Source organism: Gopherus flavomarginatus, chromosome 11 (genome assembly GCF_025201925.1).
Source record: "Gopherus flavomarginatus isolate rGopFla2 chromosome 11, rGopFla2.mat.asm, whole genome shotgun sequence".
Lineage (NCBI taxonomy): Eukaryota > Metazoa > Chordata > Testudines > Testudinidae > Gopherus > Gopherus flavomarginatus.
The window spans coordinates 53,211,361-53,236,890 of record NC_066627.1 but is presented as its reverse complement, the minus strand read 5'-3'; the positions used below and the strand labels follow the sequence as shown (position 1 = coordinate 53,236,890).

Sequence of the window (25,530 nt, the reverse complement as noted above, 5' to 3'; positions counted from 1 at the left end):
CTCATTCTGCTGTTCCTTCTCATCCAATATGTGAACGTGAAGAGTTACATCTCTTTGATCGATCCATGAATGATGCAGCCAATCCTGGAGATGACAGCTCCACCAAGCTAGAGTCGTGGAGGCTATCCCCAGAAACTGCTCCACTAACCACATACCCCTGATTTCCATCACGGTAGGAAGAAGTCATCAAAAACTGTGCCAAGTCCACTGGTATCAGCCCCAAGATCTCCAAGACCAGGCATAGCACTGGCATAGATGGCCTTACTGCTCAATGCTTTAGCACCAACTCCAGGACAAAGAGACCCTGTACCAACAGACTGGCATGGATTCCAAGTGCAGCTTGGAGCATCCAGCAGTTTTATCCCAAAAAGAGGATTTGAAACATTCTTCCAAAGACAAATCTAACCCCTCCATGACATTGAGGGCTGGGAGCAAGGTACAGACTATGAAGACAGCACAGGAGACAGCTGTACTTTTACGAATTTTGACACTGAGACTCACACCAGTACTGACATCCATGCCAGTCAACAAACCTTTCTGGTACCAAGATGCACCTTAAAGGAACTGCCATCACCTCTGCACTTGGGACAGACACCAGCACTGGAGGGCCCAGCACCAGACATACCCCCAGTGGTACTGCTGTTCACAGAGATGTACTTCTCTTCACCATATCCAGCCCATTCCTTCTCTCCTACTTCAGGTAGGGAACTCTCTTCCATCATATCAGTATAAGGATCTGTAGGACTAGAACCCAGGTCTGTAGAGCTCAGGGCTGCAGTTCTACATCATCACCAGGGAGCCATCCAGAGCCCCATCCAAGGAGCTTTGTGGAGATTAGGTGCTGTAGGAAGAACTGCCCACTGGGTCCAGAGCAGCAATAACCTGCAGCTTTTTGATTGGTCCGTGCTCACTATTTAACCCGAGAGAGTGCCCCAGGAAGTTGTTTAGGCAACCACACAGACCTCTGGCCTGCTGCAACTCCAGACCTCCCCTAGCTTTCTGATCTCTAGTCTCCGAACTCAGCCTGAGTCTGACCCTTACTTTTGTCTGTTCATTCTATCTCTTGTGATTACTCTTATCCCTGCTCTCTGACTACTCCCTCGTGGCCACCTTTGACTGTGTGGACAGCAGCCCAGCCATCACCCCTAGGTCAAACCACTTACTCCTCTGTCTCTTACTCTCAGAAAAGGATCTTAGAGGGAGTTCCAGCAACATTCCTTAACAGGCACTGATGCATGACTGGCAGTGGATGGGTCAGCTACAATCTGACCAGTACCCTTATAATCTGCACCTTGACCTTACTGGCCCTCCTGGAGCCATCCACAGTTCAGGAGCAGACCCCTGTTGCATGTATAGGGGAAAAGGATGACATCTCAATCACCACTGGGTCAGTGGCCCCTCCCCTCACCAGAACTAGGGGAAGCCTTTCATGAACAAGTCAGAGCAGCTTGAGAGATGCTCCAACTGTCCTCCTCACCAAAGGGGTCTTCATTTTCTCCTAAGGAGGTGCTTGCTTCAGCCCAGACACCAGCCATTGTTGACTTCAGAGCCTTCCAAGACATGCTCTCAAGGACAGCTGAAACATCAGCTGTTGAGATAACAGTGATCCAAGAGAACACACACAAGCTGTTTGACATTTTTAGCTACTCAGTGCCATCAAGGATTGCCCTCCTGATATAATGAGGGCATACTGGACCCAGCAAAGGGACTGTGGCATGCCCCAGTCTCACTTTCCCCTGCCTGGAACTAAGAAGAAAAGCATTGCCACATACTGTTCAAGAGCTTTGAACATTTTTACATGCATCCAGCACCAGGGTTGTTAGTAGTATCTGAAGTTCAGGAGAAAAGACCAGATCCACCAAGGAACTACTAAAGATAAGGACCCCAGGAAATTAGACCTTTTTAGTCAGAAGGCACATTCATCTGCCTCCCTCCAGGTGTGTATCATGAACTATAAGACCTGGTTCATGAAAGGAGTTTTTTAGGAGGGAAAGAATGTGATTCTTCCACCCTCTTCCTATTTTGTCTCCCACAGGAATGCAGAGAAGAGCTCAGAGAAACCATCAGAGGTCCAGATGGTAGCAAAAGACAGCGCTACAAGTAGCAATGGACAAGTCCTGGTATGGTTGCTAGATCCATGACTATGGCAATCACAATGCACCAGGCTTCCTGGTTACGGGCACCTGTTCAGCAACCAGATGGCTGAGGCACTCCCACTCCCTCAAGGCTTCAAGGACAGTGCTGAGGTCCCTAGGGATCTACATCCCACCACCATATCAAAGCTCTTCCAACATCAGACCCTGCAAAGTCAAAGAGCACTCTCCCATTACCAGGTACCAACCAGATACGCATTCAGAAAGCAGGCCTGTAGCTCCAGGAGCACATGTCATCTTCCTCTGTCATGCAGCAGGTTTGATGGGGCTGTTGAGAACCACATCAAGACCATCCCAGAGCTGACCTTGAGAAACCACCTCACCCACGTCCATCTGGTGTGGTCAGGAATTATACCAGCAAATGAGTGCTGGGCGTGCCCCATGTAATTCTTTTCCTTGCCCCCTACCCACTCTCCTTCCCTGTCCGTCTTCATGGACACCTCACAAGAGCCTGTTACAAAAAAGTGGCATTATTGCTTCATCTAGGATCCATAGGACAGGCTCTCGACTTTTAGGACACATGCTTCCACACAGAAATCCACCTGGGCCACAGAAGTACCTGAGGTTTACAGTAGAGCCCAATCACTGCAAGTACAAAGTATTGCCTTTTCGGTTCTTCCCAGCACCAAGAGTCTACAAAATGTGTTGCCACGATGGTGGCACACCTACAAGAGCAGCTATGACTAGATGACTCGCTGTTCAGAGGCAGATCCTATTAGGAAGCTCTGACCAGCCTCAGTTGTGCCCTTTCCCAGTTTGCAGAGCTGGACCTCCTGGTGAATTACAAGAAATTGTTTGTTTTTTATCCCATCACAGATGATAGTTTATATGGGCCAGGATAGATTCCATGACAGCAAGGGTTAATCTGCCAGAAGACAGATTCTTCTTTTTCCAGTTATCACTGAACACAGTGAAATCACAGCCAGCTATGATGATACAGATTTGTCATGCATTATTAGGCTATGTGTCCCTGTGAATGTACCTGATGCTGCTTGTCAGAATTCATCTGAGGCCTCTACAGTTCTGGCTCAGGTAAGTTTACTCTTAGGCCAAGTACCTGATGAGCAGGAAAGTCCTACTACTACCTCATGTTCTCTTAGTGCTGGACTGATGGCTGCATGCCAGCAAAGCCCAAAAAGAGATGCAGGTCAAAGTGACCCTGTTGCCAACTATGGCATTAGTTGACATATCGGGTACAGGCTGGGGAGCTCATCTAGGCCATCTACAGATACAAGGAATCTAGTCCGCAGAGGACATAGAGCTGCATATAAATGTTGTAGAACTCAGAGCAATTGGACTGATGTGTATAGCATTTCTCTCAGTCTTACGACAATCCAGTCTAATCTGATAGCGTTCTTTGATAGGATAACGAGCCTTGTGGATAAGGGAGAAGCGGTGGATGTGATATACCTAGACTTTAGTAAGGCATTTGATACGGTCTTGCATGATATTCTTATAGATAAACTAGGAAAGTATAATTTAGATGGGGCTAGTATAAGGTGGGTGCATAACTGGCTGGATAACCGTACTCAGAGAGTAGTTGTTAATGGCTCCCAATCCTGCTGGAAAGGTATAACAAGTGGGGTTCCGCAGGGGTCTGTTTTGGGACCGGCCGTGTTCAATATCTTCATCAACGATTTAGATGTTGGCATAGAAAGTACACTTATTAAGTTTGCGGACGATACCAAACTGGGAGGGATTGCAACTGCTTTGGAGGACAGGGTCAAAATTCAAAATGATCTGGACAAATTGGAGAAATGGTCTGAGGTAAACAGGATGAAGTTCAATAAAGATAAATGCAAAGTGCTCCACTTAGGAAGGAACAATCAGTTTCACACATACAGAATGGGAAGAGACTGTCTAGGAAGGAGTATGGCAGAAAGAGATCTAGGGGTCATAGTAGACCACAAGCTTAATATGAGTCAACAGTGTGATACTGTTGCAAAAAAAGCAAATGTGATTCTCGGATGCATTAACAGGTGTGTTGTAAACAAGACACGAGAAGTCATTCTTCCGCTTTACTCTGCGCTGGTCAGGCCTCAGCTGGAGTATTGTGTCCAGTTCTGGGCACCGCATTTCAAGAAAGATGTGGAGAAATTGGAGAGGGTCCAGAGAAGAGCAACAAGAATGATTAAAGGTCTTGAGAACATGACCTATGAAGGAAGGCTGAAACAACTGGGTTTGTTTAGTTTGGAAAAGAGAAGACTGAGAGGGCACATAATAGCAGTTTTCAGGTATCTAAAAGGGTGTCATCAGGAGGAGGGAGAAAACTTGTTCACCTTAGCCTCCAGTGATAGAACAAGAAGCAATGGGCTTAAACTGCAGCAAGGGAGATTTAGGTTGGACATTAGGAAAAAGTTCCTAACTGTCAGGGTAGTTAAACACTGGAATAGATTGCCTAGGGAAGTTGTGGAATCTCCATCTCTGGAGATATTTAAGAGTAGGTTAGATAAATGTCTATTAGGGATGGTCTAGACAATATTTGGTCCTGCCATGAGGGCAGGGGACTGGACTCGATGACCTCTCGAGGTCCCTTCCAGTCCTGGAGTCTGAGTCTATAGTGCAGGCACTGAGAGACAATACATTGGCATTTCATTACATGAACAAGGAAGGGGTGCCAGCTCTTTGCCTCTCTTTAAAGGAATGAACAAACCGTGGAAATGGTATCATCTGCATAGCATAACCCTGGGAGCTCTGCACCTCCTGAGAGTTGTCAACAATCTTATGAACGTCCTGAGCAAGCAGTCCGTTACCAGTCACAAGGGTTGATGCAGGATTCTCTCACTAGGTTGACTTTCCATCAGTGGGCGACAACTCTGATGTGTACCACCAAAGACAATACCAAGTGTCCAAACTTTTGTTCCAGAAAGGGCATGATCCTTTGATCATTGCTGGATATTTTTCTTCTGCAATGGAATCAAGATCTCGTATTGCCTTCCCACTAATTCCGCTAATCCCCAAGACTACTGGCAAAGACACACTGTACCAGGGCCTTATTCAGAGCCCCTATTGACTGAGGCAGTTCTGGCTGACAGACCTGTTGCAGGTGTCTGTGCAATCACCAGTCAGGCTGCTGGGCCAATTAGACCTTTTCTCACAAGGTCAGATTCTCCATCTGCACTTGACTGCTTGAATGCTGGCTGGTTAAGCACCATGGTAAAGGATTGCTCCCTACAAGTTCAGGAAAACTGACTCCACCAAATGGAAAAAGTTCTCTGTATGGGCTGCCTGATACAGTCTAGTCCAGAAGATTCTCCACTATTTGCTGCAGTTAAAACATTATGGATTGTCCTTTAGTTCAGTCAAGGTCCACTTGTGGCAATATCAGTGTATTATCCACCGATACAGTCGCTCTTGATCTTCTCTTATCCACCACTATCCAAGTTTTTCAAGGGTCTAATGGCTACTTACCCACCGGTCAGAGAACTTATTCCAACATAGGACCTCAGCATCATCCTTCTAAGGCTAACGGAGCTCCCCTTTGGGCCCCTCTTGGAGTGTGCTATCCACCATCTCACTCTTAAAACAGTCTTTTTGGTGGCCGTCACCTAAGTCAAGGTGAGATAGCTTCAGGCACTGATGCAGAACCCCTGTATGCTTCGTTCCATAAAGACAGGATTGTACTAAGACTTCCGGCAAAATTAATCCCCAATATGGTTTCTGAGTTCAAAAACCAATCTGTTACTTTATCTCTGGTCTTTCCAAAGCCACATTCCACCCAAGAGGTGAAGCTGCTGCACATTCTGGATGTATCAGAGTTCTCCAATATTATAGTGACAGGGCCACACTTTTTAAACTGTGTCGACATCTATTTGTGGCTGTAACCAGCTGCTCCAAGGGGCAGGTTATTTCATCACAAAGACTATCAAAATGGGTAACTCAGTGTATCTTGTTATGTTACTAGCTGGCCACTATACCTCTCCCACTGACTGTTAAGACTCTCTCCACCAGAGCCCAAGCAACATCCACCTGCTTTCTAAAGATGCCAGTTATCCAAAATCTGCAAGGCAGCTGTTAAACAATCCATTCATATTTGTCAAACACTATGGACTGTACTTAGCTGCTAGATCTGATGTCAATTTGGGAGAGCAGTCCTCCAATCTCTATTTGACTGATGCAGCTGATACTTTTAATTCCCACCATCCTGAGGGGACAATGCTTGCCAGTCACTTATAGTGGGATCTACACTGACTGCTACTCAGAAAAGATTCCAAGCTTGCCACGTGAGGTTTATGCGAACCTACAGTGGGATCCACACTGATGAATCATGGTTACTGTAGGGTAAGAAACTGATCTTTTAATCATTCTTTATGGCACAGTGCAAATCACAGTAGGGGGAATAAAATATGGAAGAATGGGGAAGTTGATAGTAATGACTAAATTAAAAATGAGGAATAGTAGAAAATTGATAAGAGAAGCAAAGGGACAGAAGGAGAAATCTGTGTCCAGCAGAGTTAAGGACAATAAGGAGGAGTTAAAGTATATTAGAAATAAAAAGAATCCTAAAACTGGTATTGGTCCTCTTACTAGATGGGATTGTTAGTGTTATCAATAATAATGCAGAAAAGGGAGAAGTGTTCAATAAATATTTCTGTTCTGCATTTGGGGAAAAAACAGGTGATATAGTCGTATCATATGATAACATTCTTTCCAATCCACTAATATCTCAGGAGACTGTTAAACATTTTTTAATCAGCAGAACCAGATAACTTGCATCTATGACTTTTTAAAGAGCTGGCTGAGGAGCTTGCTGGAAAGTTGATGTTGATTATCAATAAGTCTTGGAACACTGCGGAAGTGCCAGAAGACTGGAAGAAAGTGAATATTGTGCCAATATTTAAAAAGGGTAAACGGGATGACCTTGGTAGTTATAGGCCTGTCAGTCTCACATCGATCCTGGGCAAAATAATAAAACTGCTGATACAGAACTCTATTAATAAGAATTAAAGGAGGGTAATATAATTTAATGCCAATCAACATAGGTTTATAGAAAACAGATCCTTTCAAACTAACTTGATATCTTTTTTTTTTTTATCATCACAGGTTTGGTTGATAAAGCTAATACCGTTGATGTAATATACTTGGGTGCCATGAGACATTTTGATTAATTTTATATCGTTCTAATTTTTTTAATGTGGCACACATTTAAATATATTAAAAGATGACTAACTGATGGGTCTCAAAATGTAACTGTAAACAGGGAATCATCATCAAGCAGGTGTGTTTCTAATGAGTTCCCACAGGGATTGGTTCTTGGCTTTACGCTATTTAACATTTTTATCAATTATTTGGAAGAAAACATAAAATCACTCTTTTCCAATTACGCAAAAATTGGGGGAGTGATAAATAATGAAGAGGATAGAATCATAGGGTTGGAAGGGACCTCAGGAGGTCATCAGGTCCAACCCCCTGCTCAAAGCAGGACCAACCCCAACTAAATCATCCCAGCCAGGGGTTGGTCAAGTCTGACCTTAAAAACCTCTAAAGATGGAGATTCCACCACCTCCCTAGGTAACCCATTCCAGTGCTTCACCACTCTCCTAGTGAAAAAGTTTTTCCCAATATCCAACCTAAACCTCCCCCACTGCAACTTGAGACCACTACTCCTTGTTCTGTCATCAGGTACCACTGAGAACAGTCTAGATCCATCCTCTTTGGAACCCCCTTTCAGGTAGTTGAAAGCAGCTATCAAGTCCCCTCTCGTTCTTCTCTTCCGCAGACTAAATAATCCCAGTTCCCTCAGCCTCTCCTCATAAGTCATGTGCTCCAGCGCCCTAATCATTTTTGTTGCCCTCCGCTGGACTCTTTCCAATTTTTCCACATCCTTCTTGTAGTGTGGGGCCCAAAACAACACACTACTCTAGATGAGGCCTTGCCAGTGCCAAATAGAGAGGAATGATCACGTCCCTCGATCTGCTGGCAATGCTCCTACTTATACAGTCCAAAATGCCGTTAGCCTTCTTGGCAACAAGGGCACACTGACTCTCATATCCAGCTTCTCATCCACTGTAACCCCTAGGTCCTTTTCTGATACAGCGTTATCTGAATAGCTTGGTAAACTAGGTGCAACCAAATAATATGCATGTTAATACAGCTAAACGTATACATCTAGAAGCAAAAAATGTAGGCCATACTTACAGGATGGGGAACTCTATCCTGGAAAGCAGTGATTCTGAAAAAGATTTGAGAGTTGTGATGGATAATCAGCTGAACACGAGCTCCCAGTGCAATACTGTGGCCAAAAGGGCTAATGTGATCCTTTTGATGCATAAATAACTTCTACTCCTACTCAGAATTCCCTTATTTTACCTGTCTATTTGGCACTGGTGTGACTACTGCTGGAATACAGTGTCTTGTTCTTGTGGCCAGAATTCAAGAACGATGTTGATAAACTGACGTGGTTCAGAGAAGAGCACAGGAATGATTAAAAGATTACAACATACCTTATAGTGATAGACTTAAGGAGTTCAATCTCTTTAGCTTAATACAGAGAAGAATAAAAGATGACATGGTCACAGTCTATAAGTACCTACATGGAGAACAAATATTTTAATAATGGGTTCTTCAGTCTAGCAGAGAGAGGTATAACACGATCCAAGGGCTGGAAATTGAAGCTAGACAAATTCAAACTGGAAATAAAGTGTACATTTTTGACAGGGAGGGTAATTAACTATTGGAACAATTTACCAAGAGTCATGGTAGATTCTCCACCACTGGCAATTTTTATATCAGGATTGGATGTTTTTCTAAAAGACCTGCTCTAGGAATTATTTTGGGGAAGTTCTATGACCTGTGTTATACAGGAGGTCAGACTAGATCAGTTGTTCCCAAACTTGTTCCGCCGCTTGTGCAGGGAAAGCCCCTGGCAGGCTGGGCTGGTTTGTTTACCTGCCATGTCCACTGGTTCGGCCAATTGCAGCTCCCAGTGGCCACAGTTCTCTGCTCCAGGCCAATGGGAGCTGCTGGAAGCGGTGGCCAGTAAGTCCCTTGGCCCGCACCGCTTCCAGCAGCTGCCATTGGCCTGGAGCAGCGAACCGCGGCCACTGGGAGCTGCGATCTGCCGAACCTGCAGATGGAGCAGGTAAACAAACCGGCCCGGCCCACCAGGGGCTTTCCCTGCACAAGCGGCAGAACAAGTTTGAGAACCACTGGACTAGATGATCACAGTGATCCTTTTGACCTTAGAATCGATGAATAAGGTGCCTGAATAAAGCAGCAGAAGTAGCAGAGTATTGCACAGTGATTGTTGCTCACCAGTTAAAGAGAGAGACTGATTCTCAGATCTGGACTCTGAAGTAATTTCCACATCTCCCAACATATACTAGCATGGGTCAGGGGAGGTAAACCATGGACAGGCTCATGTAGCCTTTTTAAAATTTATTTATTTAAATTGAATTTAGTAATTCTGCATTAAACTACCATGAGTTCAGCTCCTTTTGCTAGTTTCAAGCTCAGCAGAGTGAAAATCACCTCTGGTGCTTTTCTCAAATTTGGAGACTCCAGGAAAACATGAAGACCAAGGATAGTGGCCAAAGACACAATCACAAGTACAAAGTGTTATCTGTAGTACAAGTTTTATTAAAGCACCAAGTAAAGTTAAAATTACGCATGCATATATAAATCTTACAAAACCATGCAATGACTAAGACAGTAGTCATATTCATATCCTCAAAGATATTCTAGCATCTGATGGATCTCTTAGCAGATGACCATTGATAGAGGGATGATTCCTGCTGGGTTTCCTCATAGGGTTGTCCCTTGGGGGTCTTCCCACTTTTACCCAACCAATTAATCTCTTCTATATTGTTGTTCTGATCACATATGCGTGAGGGTTTCAACCCTCTTTTCTTTATCTGTACTTCCACACTCCATGAATACTGGGGTGTCCCATTTTTCATAGGTTGTTTCTTAGTTCCTCTTATTGTCATTAGCATCTATGTACAACATGTAACCTGCAGTCAAGACAGGACAGTCCATGTTACAATCAGGTGTCTTGTGGTCTTAGACAATACGTGATAGTTTATTGCAATCTGGTTTTCTGTAATATCACCCATTGGCACATCTTTTACAGTAATCTTGTGACTTTACTGGCATAGGGTTATTCCTAGGTCACCCACTCATGTCAAGCATTCTTAAGTCTATGGCCTAATATGGCTAAGATAAAAGCTTACAGGTCTCAGGTCCTGCATTCCAGCCATGCTTTACTGATATACCTAATACAAACTCATCACTCCAAAATATTTGTCAATTTTATACTTCTATAATCCAACAATTTAAATCTATTTAGCATACATTTATTATATATGAAATAGCATATGAATTGACCATGACACCAAATACCACAATGATTAATGGATGATAAAATGAACTACTTGGCTACAATCATGTTAGGGTCAGAAGTGTGTATTACACACACTGTCAGGCTGCTCCAATTGCAACAAGTTTAGTTCTTCCCATGAGCTCCAGGACCTCCTACCCTGGCTGCTCGGACACTCACATAATTTCCTTCTCTGTCCCTGAAGCCAATGAGGGCCGGAACGACTACCACCCCATGTTCTTCACCCATGACCGAGCATTTGAGGAGCTCTTTGCCATCTGCATCCAGCTGCTAAACAAGACTTGGAAGGAGATGAGAGCAACGGCAGAGGATTTCAACAAGGTCAGGAGGATAGGAAGGGCTCTGTATTGGAGAGGGAGAGAGCACAGACAGACTCCTTACTCAGCAAAGTATGGAGCAATGGGGAGGTGTGTACAAGTGCACATAGGAGTATGTTTAGGATACTGGTGAAGGAGGCAGCCCTGTGAACTCTGCTTTCCGTGCCCTGGGCCCTCAAAGCCCTCAGCTGGATGTGCCCCCAACCACACTCTCACTGTATCTGTCCCTTGCAGCCCTTGGCTGAATTCAGCCCTGAATCTCAGCTCCCCTTGGGCAGCAGGAATGTAAGCTGCCTGTTATCTCCCATCCCATCCCTCTAGGTGATGCAGGTTGTACGTGAGCAGATCACCCGAGCTCTGCCCTCCAAACCCAACTCCTTGGACCAGTTCAAGAGCAAGCTGCGCAGCCTAAGCTACTCTGAGATCCTGCGGCTGCGCCAGTCTGAGAGAATGAGCCAAGATGACTTTCAGTCACCCCCCATTGTGTAAGTGCCTGACGGGCAGCTTTCTTCCCCACACACTCATAGACTCATAGATTTTAAGGTCAGAAGGGGCCATTATGATCATCTAGTCTGACCTCCTGCACATTGAATTGTGGGCTGCTAACCCCAGACTCTTGTTTACTCAATTGTCTTTGATCTCCAGGGAGCTGAGAGAGAAAATCCAGCCTGAGATCCTGGAGCTGATAAAACAGCAGCGTCTGAACCGGCTGTGCGAGGGAAGCAGCTTCCGGAAAATTGGGAATCGCAGGAGACAAGGTGGGGCCTGGTACAGCCTCCCGGTGTGGGAGCAGTGAAGCAAATAGGACCAAGTAGCTTTACCAGTTGGCAAGGAAGGGAGTGGATAGACAGGGATGCTACACTGGCCAACAGGCTGGGATGGCACAGAGGTGCATACATACAGGAGACCGCAATCCTTGTCGCAGCTGGCACTGTAGAGAATGAGCTAGTGGGGCTATACAGGGCTATCATGGGGGCCTTATCTGAATGACTCTACTTATGCCATGCTATGCGTTGTGTTTTCCAGAGAGATTCTGGTACTGTCGTCTGGCTCTGAACCACAAGGTTCTACACTACGGAGACCTGGAAGACAATGCCCAGGGCGAAGTGACTTTCGAGTCACTGCAGGAAAAGAGTAGGTCCAGGTTATTGCCCTGACGCTGGCACTAGTGCAATGCCTTGTGCTCTGCCACCTAACGACCATTGGTACCTGTGGCTACAGCACTGACTGGTACTCAGGAGATCTGAATTCAGTTCCTGGCCCTTCCCCAAACCCGTGTGACCTTCGATGTGTCACTTGGTACTTCCCACATCCAGGGGTTATGAGGGTAAGTTCATTTGTGTTTGAGGCTAAGACAGTCTGGTAATGGAGTCTGTAGAAAAGCCTGTAAACAGACAGATGGACATGGGGCCATGCATCTCTAACTTCAAGGTAAAGCCCCATCTCTTCATAGTCAGGGTTCCTCCTGTTGTGACTTTCCTGTTTCACTCCTAGTCCCTGTAGCAGACATCAAGGCCATCGTCACAGGGAAGGACTGTCCACACATGAAGGAGAAAAGTGCACTGAAGCAGAACAAGGTAACTGCTCCCTTCCTTTCTTTGATACAGTCCCTTGGCTGATGAGCAGTTCTTGGAGGGGTGGAAGCAGCAGAAACAAGAGCTCTAAATGACAGCTGTCTATGGGAACCATTTATGCACAGTCCCAGCCTAAATCTGGGACCCCTGCATCTCCTTTCCAGTCCCTGGTCTCTTTGCTGTTTCACTCCGAGAACCGCTGCCCACTCAACTTGTTCTGTGACTGGCAAGGTGCCCTGGTGCTAGTTGCACAGTGAGGAGGTGCCCGGGGCACAGGATTGCATTGTGGAGGTGTCCTGGGCTGCAGCTGGGACCCCCAACATTGTTGGTGTAGCAGAAAGGACTGTTATGATGCTTTATCTAGCTGATGATTAAAAACCTCTTCCTTCAGGAAGTGCTGGAATTGGCCTTCTCGATATTGTATGATCCTGATGAGACACTGAACTTCATTGCACCTAATAAGTATGAGGTAAGAAATGGGGCTGTCAAGTTGCAAAGAGGAGACAGGGAAAAAACAGTTCCCCATAGGGTTTGGCCAAGATGCGCCAGTCTCACTGTTAAAAAATGTTGCCTGATGCTCAACCTAAATCTCCCTTGTTTGTAATATCCTGTTAAGGCAAGTTCTAGCCCCTTGTACCACCCTGAATGACTTCCCTTAGTCCTTAGAAAGATGGCGCCTCTACCAAGTTGCCGAGGGGTGCTCGACCCCCGCTCTGGAGCACCCATGGAGTCGGCGTCTATGGTCCTTGGCGTTGGCCATCAACAGGCTGTTCCTCACATGCTCTGAGATGTGATGCCTAAAATTGCATTGTCTTTTCTGCTGCCATGTCACATGGCAAACTCATGTCCAATTGAATGCTCACTCTTGTGTTGGGGGTCTCAGTCATTCTTGCTTCCCTAGCTTCTCCCTCCCATTAGGAGTCTGTGGTTGAATTACTTCCCCCCAGATTAATTTACTGCATTTTCTGAATTTCTCATTTTATTTCCTGCTGTGTCACCAATTTCAGAGGGCCTCCAGAGCGATGTTCCTACCCATGGTTTGGGGTGGGGGGCTCCACAGGGGCATTCCCCATGGTTTATGCCTAGGGGTGTAAGTTGTCTACTTGTTCTCCACAGTACTGTATCTGGATCGATGGACTCAGTGCCCTCCTGGGGAAGGACATGTCCAGTGAGCTAACCAAGAGTGACCTGGACACGCTGCTGAGCATGGAAATGAAGCTGAGACTCCTGGACCTGGAGAATATCCAGATCCCTGAGGCCCCACCACCCATCCCCAAGGAGCCCAGCAGCTATGACTTTGTCTATCACTATGGTTGACACAGGCAGAACTGGACAGGGACAGGGGATGAAGGGACAGCTACTGCTGAAAAGAAACTCAGAACCCTGGAGATTGTTCGGAGATTGGCATCATGTCCTTTGTTTGTACAGGATGAGTTCTGAACATGGCAACCACTGATTACTAATTTCTCTATGCCCCAGCCATTCCAGTAGGCCTGCAGCTTCTTGTTTACTCACCTCATTATGAGGTGAGAGTCACGACGCTGGGGTGCCATATGGGGGAGGCACTCCGTTCTCTCACCAGCAACACTGCATGGCACTAGGTGAGGAATATGCCTAGCAAGAGGAGGAGCTCCTGCCCTGGCCACAGGGTTGGCATCCACCCCTGTATCCCAGAAATGTTGAGTCTCCATTCAATCCCACCTTCTACCAGAAAACATAATAAAATCATTGAGTGACTGACATCTGCTGCAGCAGAAAATGGTGCAAAGAGGGAGTCCTTTGGTCACTACAGGGGTGACACTGGTGCCTGAGGAACGAGAGCAGAAGCCAATGAACAGTTGGGGGTCAGCATCCCCCAGTAACTCATTATTGTATGATTTTTATATGAATTTCCATAATATAAATAATAATCCTTACCATATCTATAGTATTTAACTCCTTGAAGTGCTTCATAAGCATTAATGTTAATCCTACAACCCTTTTTTTATGAGCTGGGAAAACTCAACCACAGACATTTAGTGATTTGTCCAAGGCTACAGAGAAAGGGTCATTGCCTGAGATGGGTTTAAGCTGTGTCACAGCATCTAGCTTTTATGCTTTTTCCTCTATAGCTATTTCCTCCCACAAGCACTGAGTATCTTCTTGTCCGTCTGTCCATCCATCCATGCGATACCAAGATCCAGCATCAAGGCACTGATGCTGCTTCTATATTTCAAGGGCATCAGACGTTCTTTGCTTGCTTCACCAGATCACATACTCCAAGCCTCTGCACAGGGAGAGGTAAGGAGGAATTTCCAGCAGGAGTGAGTGCTCTTCCAGGCAGTCATGGAGCAGTGAGAATCATATGTGAACTAATGTTCTCTGAGTAGCGTTGTTCTCCTTCCCTCATACTCCTGGAGGCTGGGAAGACTGTGAATGTAGCAGCCACTTAGCAGATGAAACAAACTTTCAAGCCAGCTACTTTCCCTAATTACATCTGTCATGCAAAGGCGCCGACTCCGTGGGTGCTCAGCACCCACCAGCAGCTCCCCATGGCCCTGCCCTTCCCCCCGCTCCAGCTTACCTCCACCTCCTCCACAAGCGTGCTGCTGCGTCCTTCTTCTCTCCCCTCCCTCCCAGTGCTTGTGCCGCGAAACAGCTGATTTGCAGGGCAGGGAGGGAGGGGGAAGAGGTGGGGCTAGGGCGGGGATTTGGGGAAGGGATCCAATAGGGGCACGGAGGGGAAAGAGTTAGGGTGGGGACTTTGGGGATGGAATGGGGGCGGGGCAGTGCGGGCACCCAATGGCGCAGAAGAAAGTTGGCACCTATGCCATCATGTTGTTCGAGGGCTTGCACATGGCCATTCCACTGTAGGCTTGAGTGTGCCTCGTGCAGTTGAACTTTTTCCCTCAGCAGAAACCATTGGGCAGCTTGAGTGCCCTCTGTCACTGCACGCCTCTGCATGCTTCTATACCAGGGTGGAGCCACCACGACCAACATCAAGTCCTTCTTACCATCAGTGATTGCTGTCAGAGTGGTGTCAGATTTGTTGTCATAAGTGCTTCCCTCACTCCTTTGTATACTTATATCCTGTTTATTGTTAGGAATTAGTTAAGTTTACTTATTTGTTTTATCGAGTTTTAGTGATAGATTTTAGTCTTACGTCTTTTGGGACCAATTTTTCATCTCTTGGTATCGGAAGCAGTACTGCACCGATGCCACACGCCCCAGGTTTTAAGTCTATGCTGGTCAGTGACCTACACCCAGCCTGTGTGAAATGTTTCGGAGAATCCTACAAAGGTGACAAATGTCATATATGCAAGGTATTGAAGCCCTGATCAAAGAAAGATTGAGCAGCAAGTCTCAAATATTTACTCATGGAGGCAGAACTTCTCCCTTCCTCTCATTGGACTCGTCTCACGCAGAGAGCGCCCCAAGTGCATCAGCTTCAGTACAAAGTGCACTGCAGATGTCTACAGCTCCTCGGTCCCATTGGCCAGTACTGAAGAAAAAATGTAGCCCCTTCTCAGGCTCAGTACCTCACTTGGGTGTACTGGTGCCAAAGCCAAGCAGAAGCAGAGAATGTATGAGACATTTGGGGGAGAGTCTCTCTCTGGAGCACTCTTCAGCTAAGAAGAAGGGATCTCTGCCTCTGGAGGCTGTGACAGGTCTGTCAAGGGCATCCCCTGAAAGATTTCTGTGGCAAAATCATCAGTCATTGCTGCTCTCAACTACCGTGGAGGCACCTGCAGCCACAAGGAATCTGCTTAGCCTCTCAGTACCGGTATCCCCGGCAGAGCAAGTTGGTTTGCAGTTAGTACCAATACTTGCAATACCTACCTCGCCACAGGAACCTGCAGTACCATTACCTCCCAAGCTTCCACAAAGGCTGGTGCAATTGAAGGCCAAGCATCTGATGATAGATAGCCCCAGTACCATCATTCCCAGGCTCAGGCTATCTCCAGTCCCAACTGGTTCTGTCCTCTCCTTCCCTCCCCCCATACCCTCCCCCTGTGACGAAGTGGGGCTGTTCTTAATGTTTCCTCTGAATACTATGTGGGTGCCTCAGTTTCTGGCTGACACTCTGTCTCCATGGCAACTAGTGGCCCGGGCCCTTCCCCCCTGCAAGGGGATGCTAAAGGTGTGGGAGAACAAAGGGATCAGGTGACCTCCTGGCCTGGGAAAGAGACACAGGCCAGAAAGGAGGGGCTGGAGGGGGTTTCAGTTTGGGGCTCGCTGGGTATGAGGAGTGAGTGCAGATGGGGTGGTCTGCCTTGCTGGGCCCCAAAATGGACCTAGCTGAGGGGTCCCATTCTCTGTACCTACAAGCTCTGTTTTAGACTGTTCCTGTCATCTAATAAACCTCTGTTTTACTGGCTGGCTGAGAGTCACATGACTGCGAAGTGGGGTGCAGGACCCTCTGGCTTCCCCAGGACCCCGCCTGGGTGGACTCGCTGTGGGAAGCACACAGAGGGGCAGAGGATGCTGAATGCTCCAAGGAGAGACCCAGGAGGTGATGCTATGTGAGCTTCTTGCCCTGAAGACAGTCTGCTCCGAGGGAGAGGAGGCTTCCAAAGTCCGGCCTGGCTTTGTGGGGAGCAGTTCCAGAGCATCGCCTGGGGATTCCGTGACACCCCCATTGTCAAACATTTCTGAATTCTTCCTCTTTGGACTCAGAGATTCATTCGTCTGTCCCATCCAAGACAAAGGGCATACCCTCTATCAGAGATTCTCAAATGGGTCATGCAACAATCACAGCACTGGCCTCCGAAGGGGCAATGGGCCAATCAAGGATGGGTCTCCAGCCCATATCAGAGGCCATTCTGAACTCCATGGAGTGTCCCTCCTCCTGTTAGGACCTCCCTGTAACCAACCATCCCCTTCCTTGTCACTGAAACCACTCTGGGAGCATCAGCACCACAAGCATAATTCTCCGGTACCCAATATGAAGGTCGCTACTGAACAGACAGAAGTCACTTGGTGGCTTCCCCACTACAAGTCATGGAGCAGCCATCACCTCAGAATACTGTAGTGTCCTCTTCCTTCTCACCAGGTGAGGCGTTTGAGGTGGCAAGTGATTCACCACTGCCAGAGGCCCACAAAGCTCATCAGAATCTATTGAGAAGGTGACCTCTCTTCTTAATATTCAGGCAAACGAGGGGCGTGTAAGTTCTCACCATTGATGGATGTTTTGATATTGGCAGCCCATGCCAGAGTGGCTCCGCTGATTAACAAAGCCATTATGGAGCCAGTTAAGGCACTGTGGCAGACACCATACTCCCTACCCCTCCACACATCCATCAAAGCCAGCTGAAAGGAGCTATTACATCCCCTCTAAGGGATACAAGCATTTGTACTCTCACTCTCCCCTGGTTCCCTGGTGGTGGCAGCTGCTAACAAACAGAATAGACAAGGACACCAAGCATCAGTGCCTAAAAGTAAAGATTTGAAGAGGCTAGACTTGTTTAGTACTCTGTAGGGAGTCTACAACTCAGGACTGCAAACCAGCAGTGTGACAAAGTGGGAATGTTCTTGCTGTGTTATGTGAATGCTGAGTGGGGAGTATTGACCTGGGAAGGTGGCAGGGGAGTTGTGCTGGGATGGCCTGCCTTGGGGAAGGGAGCATACCTGAGCATGTAACCTGAGAACCCAGGAGGGAGGTTGAAGGCCAGGTAACACCTCTGCCCAGGAAACTGGACAAAGGCTTGGGAGGAGCCGGGAGGAGGCTGAGTTAGAGGCTGGAGGGTTTTTCAGTTTTGGAGCTGGCTGGGAAATGGAGAGGGGGCGCCTCGACAGGGTGTGGGCGCCCCAACAGGGCGTAGGCTCCCCGATGGGGCTGTGGCCTCCCTGGGGCCCCCAGATGGACCTAACTAAAGGGGATCCTGTTGTCTGTACTGGCAAGACCTGTCTTGGACTGCGTTCCTGTCGTCTAATTAAACCTTCTGTTTTACTGGCTGGCTAAGAGCCACGTCTGACTGCGAAGTGGGGGTGCAGGATCCTCTGGCTTCCCCAGGACCTCGCCTGGGCGGACTCGCTGTGGGAAGCACGTGGTGGGGCATATGCTGAATGCTCCAAGGTCAGACCCAGGAGGTGAAACCATGTGAGCTTGCCCTGAAGACAGTCTACTCCGAGGGAGAGGAGGCTCCCCAAAGTCCTGACTGGCTTTGTGGGGAGCAGTTCCAGAGCATCATCCGGGGACTCCGTGACAAGCAGGCACTACTGAGCCGCTATGACTTCACCTCTGGGAGAACATTATAAAATTTAAAAACAAATTAGCAGAGGACTATGACTATACACAGGAATTTGAAGAAATGGTGGATGAAGGTAAGCTAATTGCCAGAACTGCTCTCCAGGACAGTTTATATCAGAAGTGGGCAAACTACAGCCAGTGGGACTAGGGTGACCAGAGAGCAAATGTGAAAAATCAGGATGGGGGTGGGGAGTAATAGGAGCCTATATAAGAAAAAGACGCAAAAATCAGCCCTGTCCCACACTATGTGGGACCCTCCTGCTTGGCCCCTGAGCTCCTGCCCCGGGGGCCCCTCCCCTGTGGTTCTCCCTCCCCCTACAGCCTCAGCTTGCGGGCATAGTGCTCTGGGCGGCGGGGCTGCGAGCTCCTGGGGCAGCACAGCTGCAGATCCCGTCCTGACCCGGTGCTCTGTGCTGCACAGTGGCGTGGCTTGCTCCAGCTGGGTGGTGTGACTGCCTGTCCTGGCACTCTAGGCGGCACGGCTGTAGTGCCACCAGCACTCCAGGCAGTGTGGTAAGGGAGCAGAGGGGATTGGATAGAGGGCAGAGGAGTTTGGGGTGGTGGTCAGGGGGCAGGAATGTTGATAGGGGTTGGGGCGGTCAGGGAGAACGGTGGGGCAGTCAGGAATGAGAGGAGGGGTTGGATAGGGTGGCGGGGGGCAGTCGGGACAGGGAGTAGAGGGGGGTGGATGGGGAAGGAGTCCCGGGGGCGGGGGCCATCAGGGCATGAGAAGCAGGAGGGGTCAGATAGAGGGCAGGGCTGGGCCACGCCTGGCTGTTTGGGGGAGCACAGCCTCCACTAACCGGCCCTCCATACAATTTTGGAAACCTGATGCGTCCCTCAGGCCAAAAAGTTTTCCCGCCTCAGGTTTAGATGGTGCAGATGTGGGAAGCTCAAACCACACCATCAGCCATTTCTGTGAGAAGGTGTTCATGGTAACAATCATGTGGGCCCCCACAGAAGTCCAGCAGATAATTCCAGTCCTTCCTTTTGAAGGTCCTTCTTTGTTTTCCGTTAAGATGGACAATAGACTCTATAGCCTAAAAGATTCCAAGACAACATTAAAATCTCTTAAAATCTTATACTCCAGCAACAAAGAGGAAACAGTTCAGTCCTCAACTACCATACAGACAGCAGGGTTTTTCTCCACAGTCTCAAGATCAGTTAAGAAGAAAGGGCGGGTGTTATAGGAGACTACATCACCACCCTCCTCATCAGCATGAGTGAGCTCATCCTGTTCAGCCACCTTCTCCAATCAGACTTTTTGATGTATTGGTGGACATTGTACCAGTTACTGTAGTTCCATTTGTTTCCCACCTTTTGTTTACAAATTGCTTATCCCACTTCCTAAGTGCTTGGGCCCAAGTAACATCAGATCAGTGAGTCCTGAGCATGGTGTAGCTGAGATATGCCCTTCAGTTTATTTTTACCCTTCCTTCCCCCCTCCCCTTCCCTCTTCAGGGACCATGCTCACAAGATCATTGTTGAGCAGGAGGTCTAATTGCTATTTCAGGCAGTGGCCACAGAGGAAGTCCCATTGGGCCTCAGGGGAAAGGTTTCTATTCTTCTACTTTGTTATCTCCAAAGCAAAAGGGGGTCTCAGGCTTATTACAGATTTGAGACAGTTGAACAAATACCTGAAGAAAATAAAATTCCACATGGTTATTCTCGTTTCGATTAGTTTTCGTTTGTGCATTCTGCACTTGGTGTCTGTGCACCTAGCACATGACCACCAGCCTTTTTCCCTCAGTGGTACTCATTGAGTAGCTTGAGATCCCCCTGCTGCTGTGCACCACTACATGCAGGTATAAAGGGCAGAGCAGCCCCTAGTCTTTCTTCTTACTGACCATGACAGTCATTGGAACTCTGTTCTATACTGGAACACTTCTCTCAATCTTTGTGAACATAGTGTATACATATAGTTAGCCTAGTTCCTAGGACAAAGGATAGGGAGGCTAGGCTGAAATTCCTACCGATGGAAGTGGCGCTCAGGCCACCATCAGAGCTGACCCAGTCTGACTCAGTGCCAAGTGCTGCAGCTTCAATGGAAAGTGCACCCCTGTAAAGCTAAGATAGATGCTTCAGCCCATGGCTGGGGCTCGGGCTTCAGACAAGGCTCACAAGTGAAAAACAGGCTTAAGTATCGCACTGAAATGTAAGTACAATATTTATATTCCAGTCAATTTATTTTATAATTGAATGGTAAAAATGAGAAAGTAAGCTACTTTCAGTAATAGTGTGCTGTAACGCTTGGTATTTTTATGTCTGATTTTGTAAGCAAGTAGGTTTTAACTGAGATGAAACTTGGGGTGTGCAAGATAAATCAGACTCCTGAAAGGGGGTACAGTAGTTTGGAAAGGTTGAGAAGCACAGTACAAGAGAACAGGCAACTTCAGTAACTTTGTTGTACAAGTCCTGATTGTAGACATTTGTAAAGCAGCAACTTTATCATGAGTCCACACTTTTGCTTCTCATTATGCCATTTCCTATCAGTCCAGGGATGATCCCAATTTCAGACAGGTTGTCTGAAAATCACTGCTCAGGTAGATGCTGAGCCCACCTCCATGTTTGTGAGTCATCTACAGGGGCATGGACATATGGAAGCAGTCAAAGAAAAAAAAAAGTTACCTGTTTTTCTGTAACTGTTGTTCTTCAAGATGTTGCATGTGTCCATCCCACAACCTGTTCTACTTTCCCTCTCTAGCAGAGTCTATTCAGTACAAAGGGACTTGGGGGTGGGGAACGGGCAGCTCTGCCCTCTCATACCAGCATGTGGGGGGTGCGGTGACAGAGGGCGTTCAAACTGCCCTGATGGGTAACACTGAGGGGAAAAGTTGTCCAACAATTGTGCACGAGGCCCACACATACCTACAGGGTAATGGGCCTGTGCAACACCATTCGAAGAGCAGTCGCAGAAAGGTAGGTAAGCATTTTTTCTAATTAAGAACTTTACAACCCAAAACCACGAAGTTCCATGGAAGACAGACCTGAAAAGAAGCCATCAGCTCAGTCTGTCCAATCCAGCAGTCAACACATTATCCATTCCCCTCAACCTCGTAAAACATCCCACTTCTGCACTAACTGCCTCTGCAATAGCTGCAGTGTCAGCACAGGGGCTAGAGCTAGAGACAGGTTCTCCTGGTGTGCTCTGCTGGGCGGGAAGGACAGTATTTCTAGTTTTTCCTGAAAGTCAAACTTTTACCTATAGCCCACCCAGGGCGGGAGTGGTACAGTACTGCTTGCTGAGGAGAACGGGGGGCTATATGGTACTGCTCACTGATGGGAAAGAGAAGGGGGCTATACAGAACTGCTTGCTGAGGGGAAAGGAGAGGGGGGCTATACGGAACTGCTTGAGTTGGGGTAGGCAGGCTGTACAGTACTGCCTGCTGAGGGGAAGAGGGGGGGTGGGTTATAAAGTACTCCTCACTGAAGGGAAAAGGGAGGGGGTGTGATGGGTTGCCTCCCCCACACTCTGGGGTGCCACTGAGCCTGCCTGTTCCACCAGTCTGGGCTCCCTTATACTGCCCTGCTGAGCCAAGCCCTCAAGCCCCCTCCAGCACACACACAGGTAGTGACACGCCCAGCTACAGAAAGACAGACACAGAGATCAGCTCTGCATGGGAAGACTCAGCTAGGGTACTGCCCAGCACTTAAGTGCACACCTCCTCTGGAGCGTAAACCCAAAATTGTATGGTCTTGCGGTGCCCAGGGAACTGTACAGCATATGCACAGCTTTTTACCCCTCAGTTATGAATTCCACAAACTAGTTTTAGAGAAAACAAAAACGTGTTTAACAACTACGCAAGATAGATTTTAAGTGATTATAAGGGGTAGCAAACAGATCAAAACATTACTGAGCAAATAAAACAAACACACAAACTAAGCTAATACACTAAAGAAACTGGTTACAAATGGTAGTTTCTCACCCTAGATGTTGCTTTATGGCAGATTGCAGAGGTTCTTGAAGACAAGCTGCTCTTGCCTGCAGCTTAAAACTCTAGGTAGTTCTTTCATGGGCCAGACACCTTTTCCAGTCTGGGCTCAGTCCTTCCTACCTTTGGCCTTGTTTCTTAGATGTTTTTGGCAGTCATCCTGGGTGGGGATTCAGTGAAGAATGAACACTAGAATCATAGAAGATTAGGGTTGGAAGAGACCTTAGGTGGTCATCTAGTCCAGGGGTCGGCAACCTACGGCACATATGCCAAAGGTGGCACGCGAGCTGATTTTTGATGGCACACGGGGCAGGCTGAGCCGCTCAGCCTGCCATCGCTCTGGGGTTCCCGCTGGTGGCCCCTTGCCAGCCAAGGGCCTTGTGAAAGTAGAATGAATTATATTGTGAAAATAGAAAGGATTAAAGAAATGCTGTCTGTACCTTTAAGTAAAACTGTTGGAATGCTGCAATCCAAGTGTCAGGAATACAGACATTCACATAGAACAATTGCACTGTTTAAGGGCAATTGGTGAAGTATTAGCCTTAGATCGATAAGAGTTAGTAAGGAAATAGGATATGCATGCTATGCCCCTGGTGAATTTTACTGTTTTGCTTTCTTTGTCCCTTTGTCTAATTCCTGCTCTTTTATCTGTATAAATAAGACTGTTTGGGTCTTGCACGGCCACTCACATTATCTGGGTGTTATTGGCGGAGCGCTGCGCTAATAAAACAGAGCGGTCTGACAAATTGTGAGTCCTGATTCGAACTTTGACAGCCTGCTGCCGGTCCCACTCAGCATCCGCTGCTGGCCTGGGGGAAGGAACCCCAGGCTGGCAGCCGGCTGAGACCCTGGCTGGCAGGAGCTGGCAGCCGAAACGCCAGAGCGGGGTGGGCTGAGCACCGCTTGGGAGTTCCCACTGCTGGCCCCTTGCCAGCCAGGGTTCCGCCACCGGTCCCACTCAGCACCCGCTGCTGGTCTGGGTGAGACCCTGGCTGACAGGGGTGAAGGAACCCCAGGCTGGCAGCAGGCTGAGACCCCGGCTGGCAGGAGCCAGCGGCCGAAACCCCAGAGCAGGGGCGGGTGGAGACGCTCAGCCCACCGCCGAAACCCCAGAGCTGGGTGCAGGGCCGGTGCAACCATTTAGGTAAACTAGGTGGCCGCCTAAGGCGCCTAGTGGTTGGGGGTGCCTAAAAGCCCCCTCAGGTGAGGAGGTGGAGGTGAGCTGGGGGGGATGTGCGGAGAGGGTTGCCCACAATAAAGAGGGGGGGACGCACAGGGCAACCGCTCCCTGCCCCAGCTCACCTCCGCTCTGCCTCCTCCGCTGAGCACACAGCCCAGCTCTGTCTCCTCCAATCAGCACCGCAAGCCTGGGCGGGGAGGAGATGTAGAGCAATGCCGACGTGCTCAGTGGAGGAGGCAGAGCCGAGGTGAGCTGGGGCGGGCTACTCAGGCAGCAATAGTTTCCGCAGGAGGTCTCCCCAGGCAGGGTTAGTTGCCATGGGGGTCGGGGGGGAGAGGGGTTAGGTGTCACGGTGTGGGGGGTAGCTGCTGCGGGGGGGGCTCCCTGGATGGGGGGCTGAGTTAGCTGCCGTGGGGGTGCTGAGTTAGCTGGGAGGGGTGCAAGGTGGAAGTTTCGCAAACTTCCTTGCACCGGCCCTGGCTGGGTGGGCTGGCCCCCCACCGCTCTGGGGTTCCAGCTGCTGGCCCCTTGCCAGCCAGGGTCACACTCACCTTGCTTCCGGTTGGAGTTCCAGCACAGGCCCCCTGCCAGACAGGGTTCAGGCGTCTGGCCTTGTTCAGCCCTACTAGCCGTCAGCTCCACTCACCTCAGCTGCCAATCTGGGGTTCCAGCCGGTTAACAACTGATCACTCAGAAGCCTGGATGCAGCTTAAAGTATCCAAATACATGCCACCATTGGAAAATGCTGCAAGGAAAAGCAAGGGCAAGGATCACACTAAACTAATTAGATCTGCATTTTAATTTAATTTTAAATAAAGCTTCTGAAACATTTGAAAAACCTTGTTTACATATAACAGTAGTTTGGTTATATATTATAGACTTGTAGAGAGACCTTCTAAAACACATTAAAATGTATTACCAGCATGCGAAGCCTTAAATTAGAGTGTCTACATGAAGACTCGGCACTCCACTGCTGAAAGGTTGCCGACCCCTGATCTAGTCCAACCTCCTGCTCAAAACCCTGATTAACTCACTGGCCAGCCTGAAATAGGGTTTACATATGGTGGGAATCCTTTGTTTCCCAGTTTGATCCCCACCCATCATTAGTGGAAAATACCAACAGTCCAAGATGGAGTCCAGGACCAGGTGACATGATCACATGACCCTGCAGTGTCAAAGCTGCCATGAGTGAAAGGCTATTTGAAGCATCCCAAGAAGCTTCTCAGGAAGGTGGGAGATGAGCATCTTCAGAGTCCTATTGTTCTCCCTAATGGCCAATCCAGACTGATTGTGTTCTGTCTCGTGAGCAGTCCAACCCAGTATGGACCCAGCAATGAACACATTGCCCATTGTGGCTGGTGCAAACACTTTTGTAATTGTTACATACTCAATATTCCTAACTTCAGATACAGAAATGATACATGCATACAAATGAGATAATCATATTCAGTAAATCATAACCTTTTCATTACCTAAGACCACCCATCTGGCATAAAACATCTGAGTTATGCCATATTCATATTACAATATTTTTAAGAAGAATATGGGGCATAGTGTCACAGGGGGGCTATGTGGAACTGCCCGAGTGGGGGGCAGGCTATAGGGTACTGCTCACTGAGGGAAAAGGGGAGGAGGATTGTACAGTACTGCTTGCTGAGGAGAAATGGGAGGATGGGTATACAGTACTGCTTGCTAAGGGTAAAGGGGTGGTATGGTATTGCCCGCTGAGAGGGAAGGGGGAGGGCAGCGGTGTACAGTAGCGCTTGCTGAGGGGAAATGAGAGGGGGACTGTACAGTACCACCTACT

At 48.0% G+C, this 25,530-nt stretch overlaps 1 protein-coding gene across 7 annotated transcripts in view; it reads left to right on the top strand.

The window, feature by feature from the left end:
- The window catches only part of ELMO2 (engulfment and cell motility 2), a 63,897-nt gene extending 49,594 nt beyond the window's left edge, over positions 1-14,303 (top strand). For all 7 annotated transcript variants that reach the window (XM_050918994.1, XM_050918989.1, XM_050918991.1 and 4 more), the window contains 7 exons: positions 10,676-10,812; positions 11,130-11,293; positions 11,454-11,566; positions 11,835-11,942; positions 12,303-12,385; positions 12,774-12,851; positions 13,499-14,303. In XM_050918994.1, the coding sequence (XP_050774951.1) occupies positions 10,676-10,812; positions 11,130-11,293; positions 11,454-11,566; positions 11,835-11,942; positions 12,303-12,385; positions 12,774-12,851; positions 13,499-13,699 (884 nt within the window). In that variant the 3' untranslated portion in view covers positions 13,700-14,303. The remainder of the gene's footprint in view (positions 1-10,675; positions 10,813-11,129; positions 11,294-11,453; positions 11,567-11,834; positions 11,943-12,302; positions 12,386-12,773; positions 12,852-13,498) is intronic.
- The last annotated feature ends 11,227 nt before the right edge of the window (positions 14,304-25,530 follow it).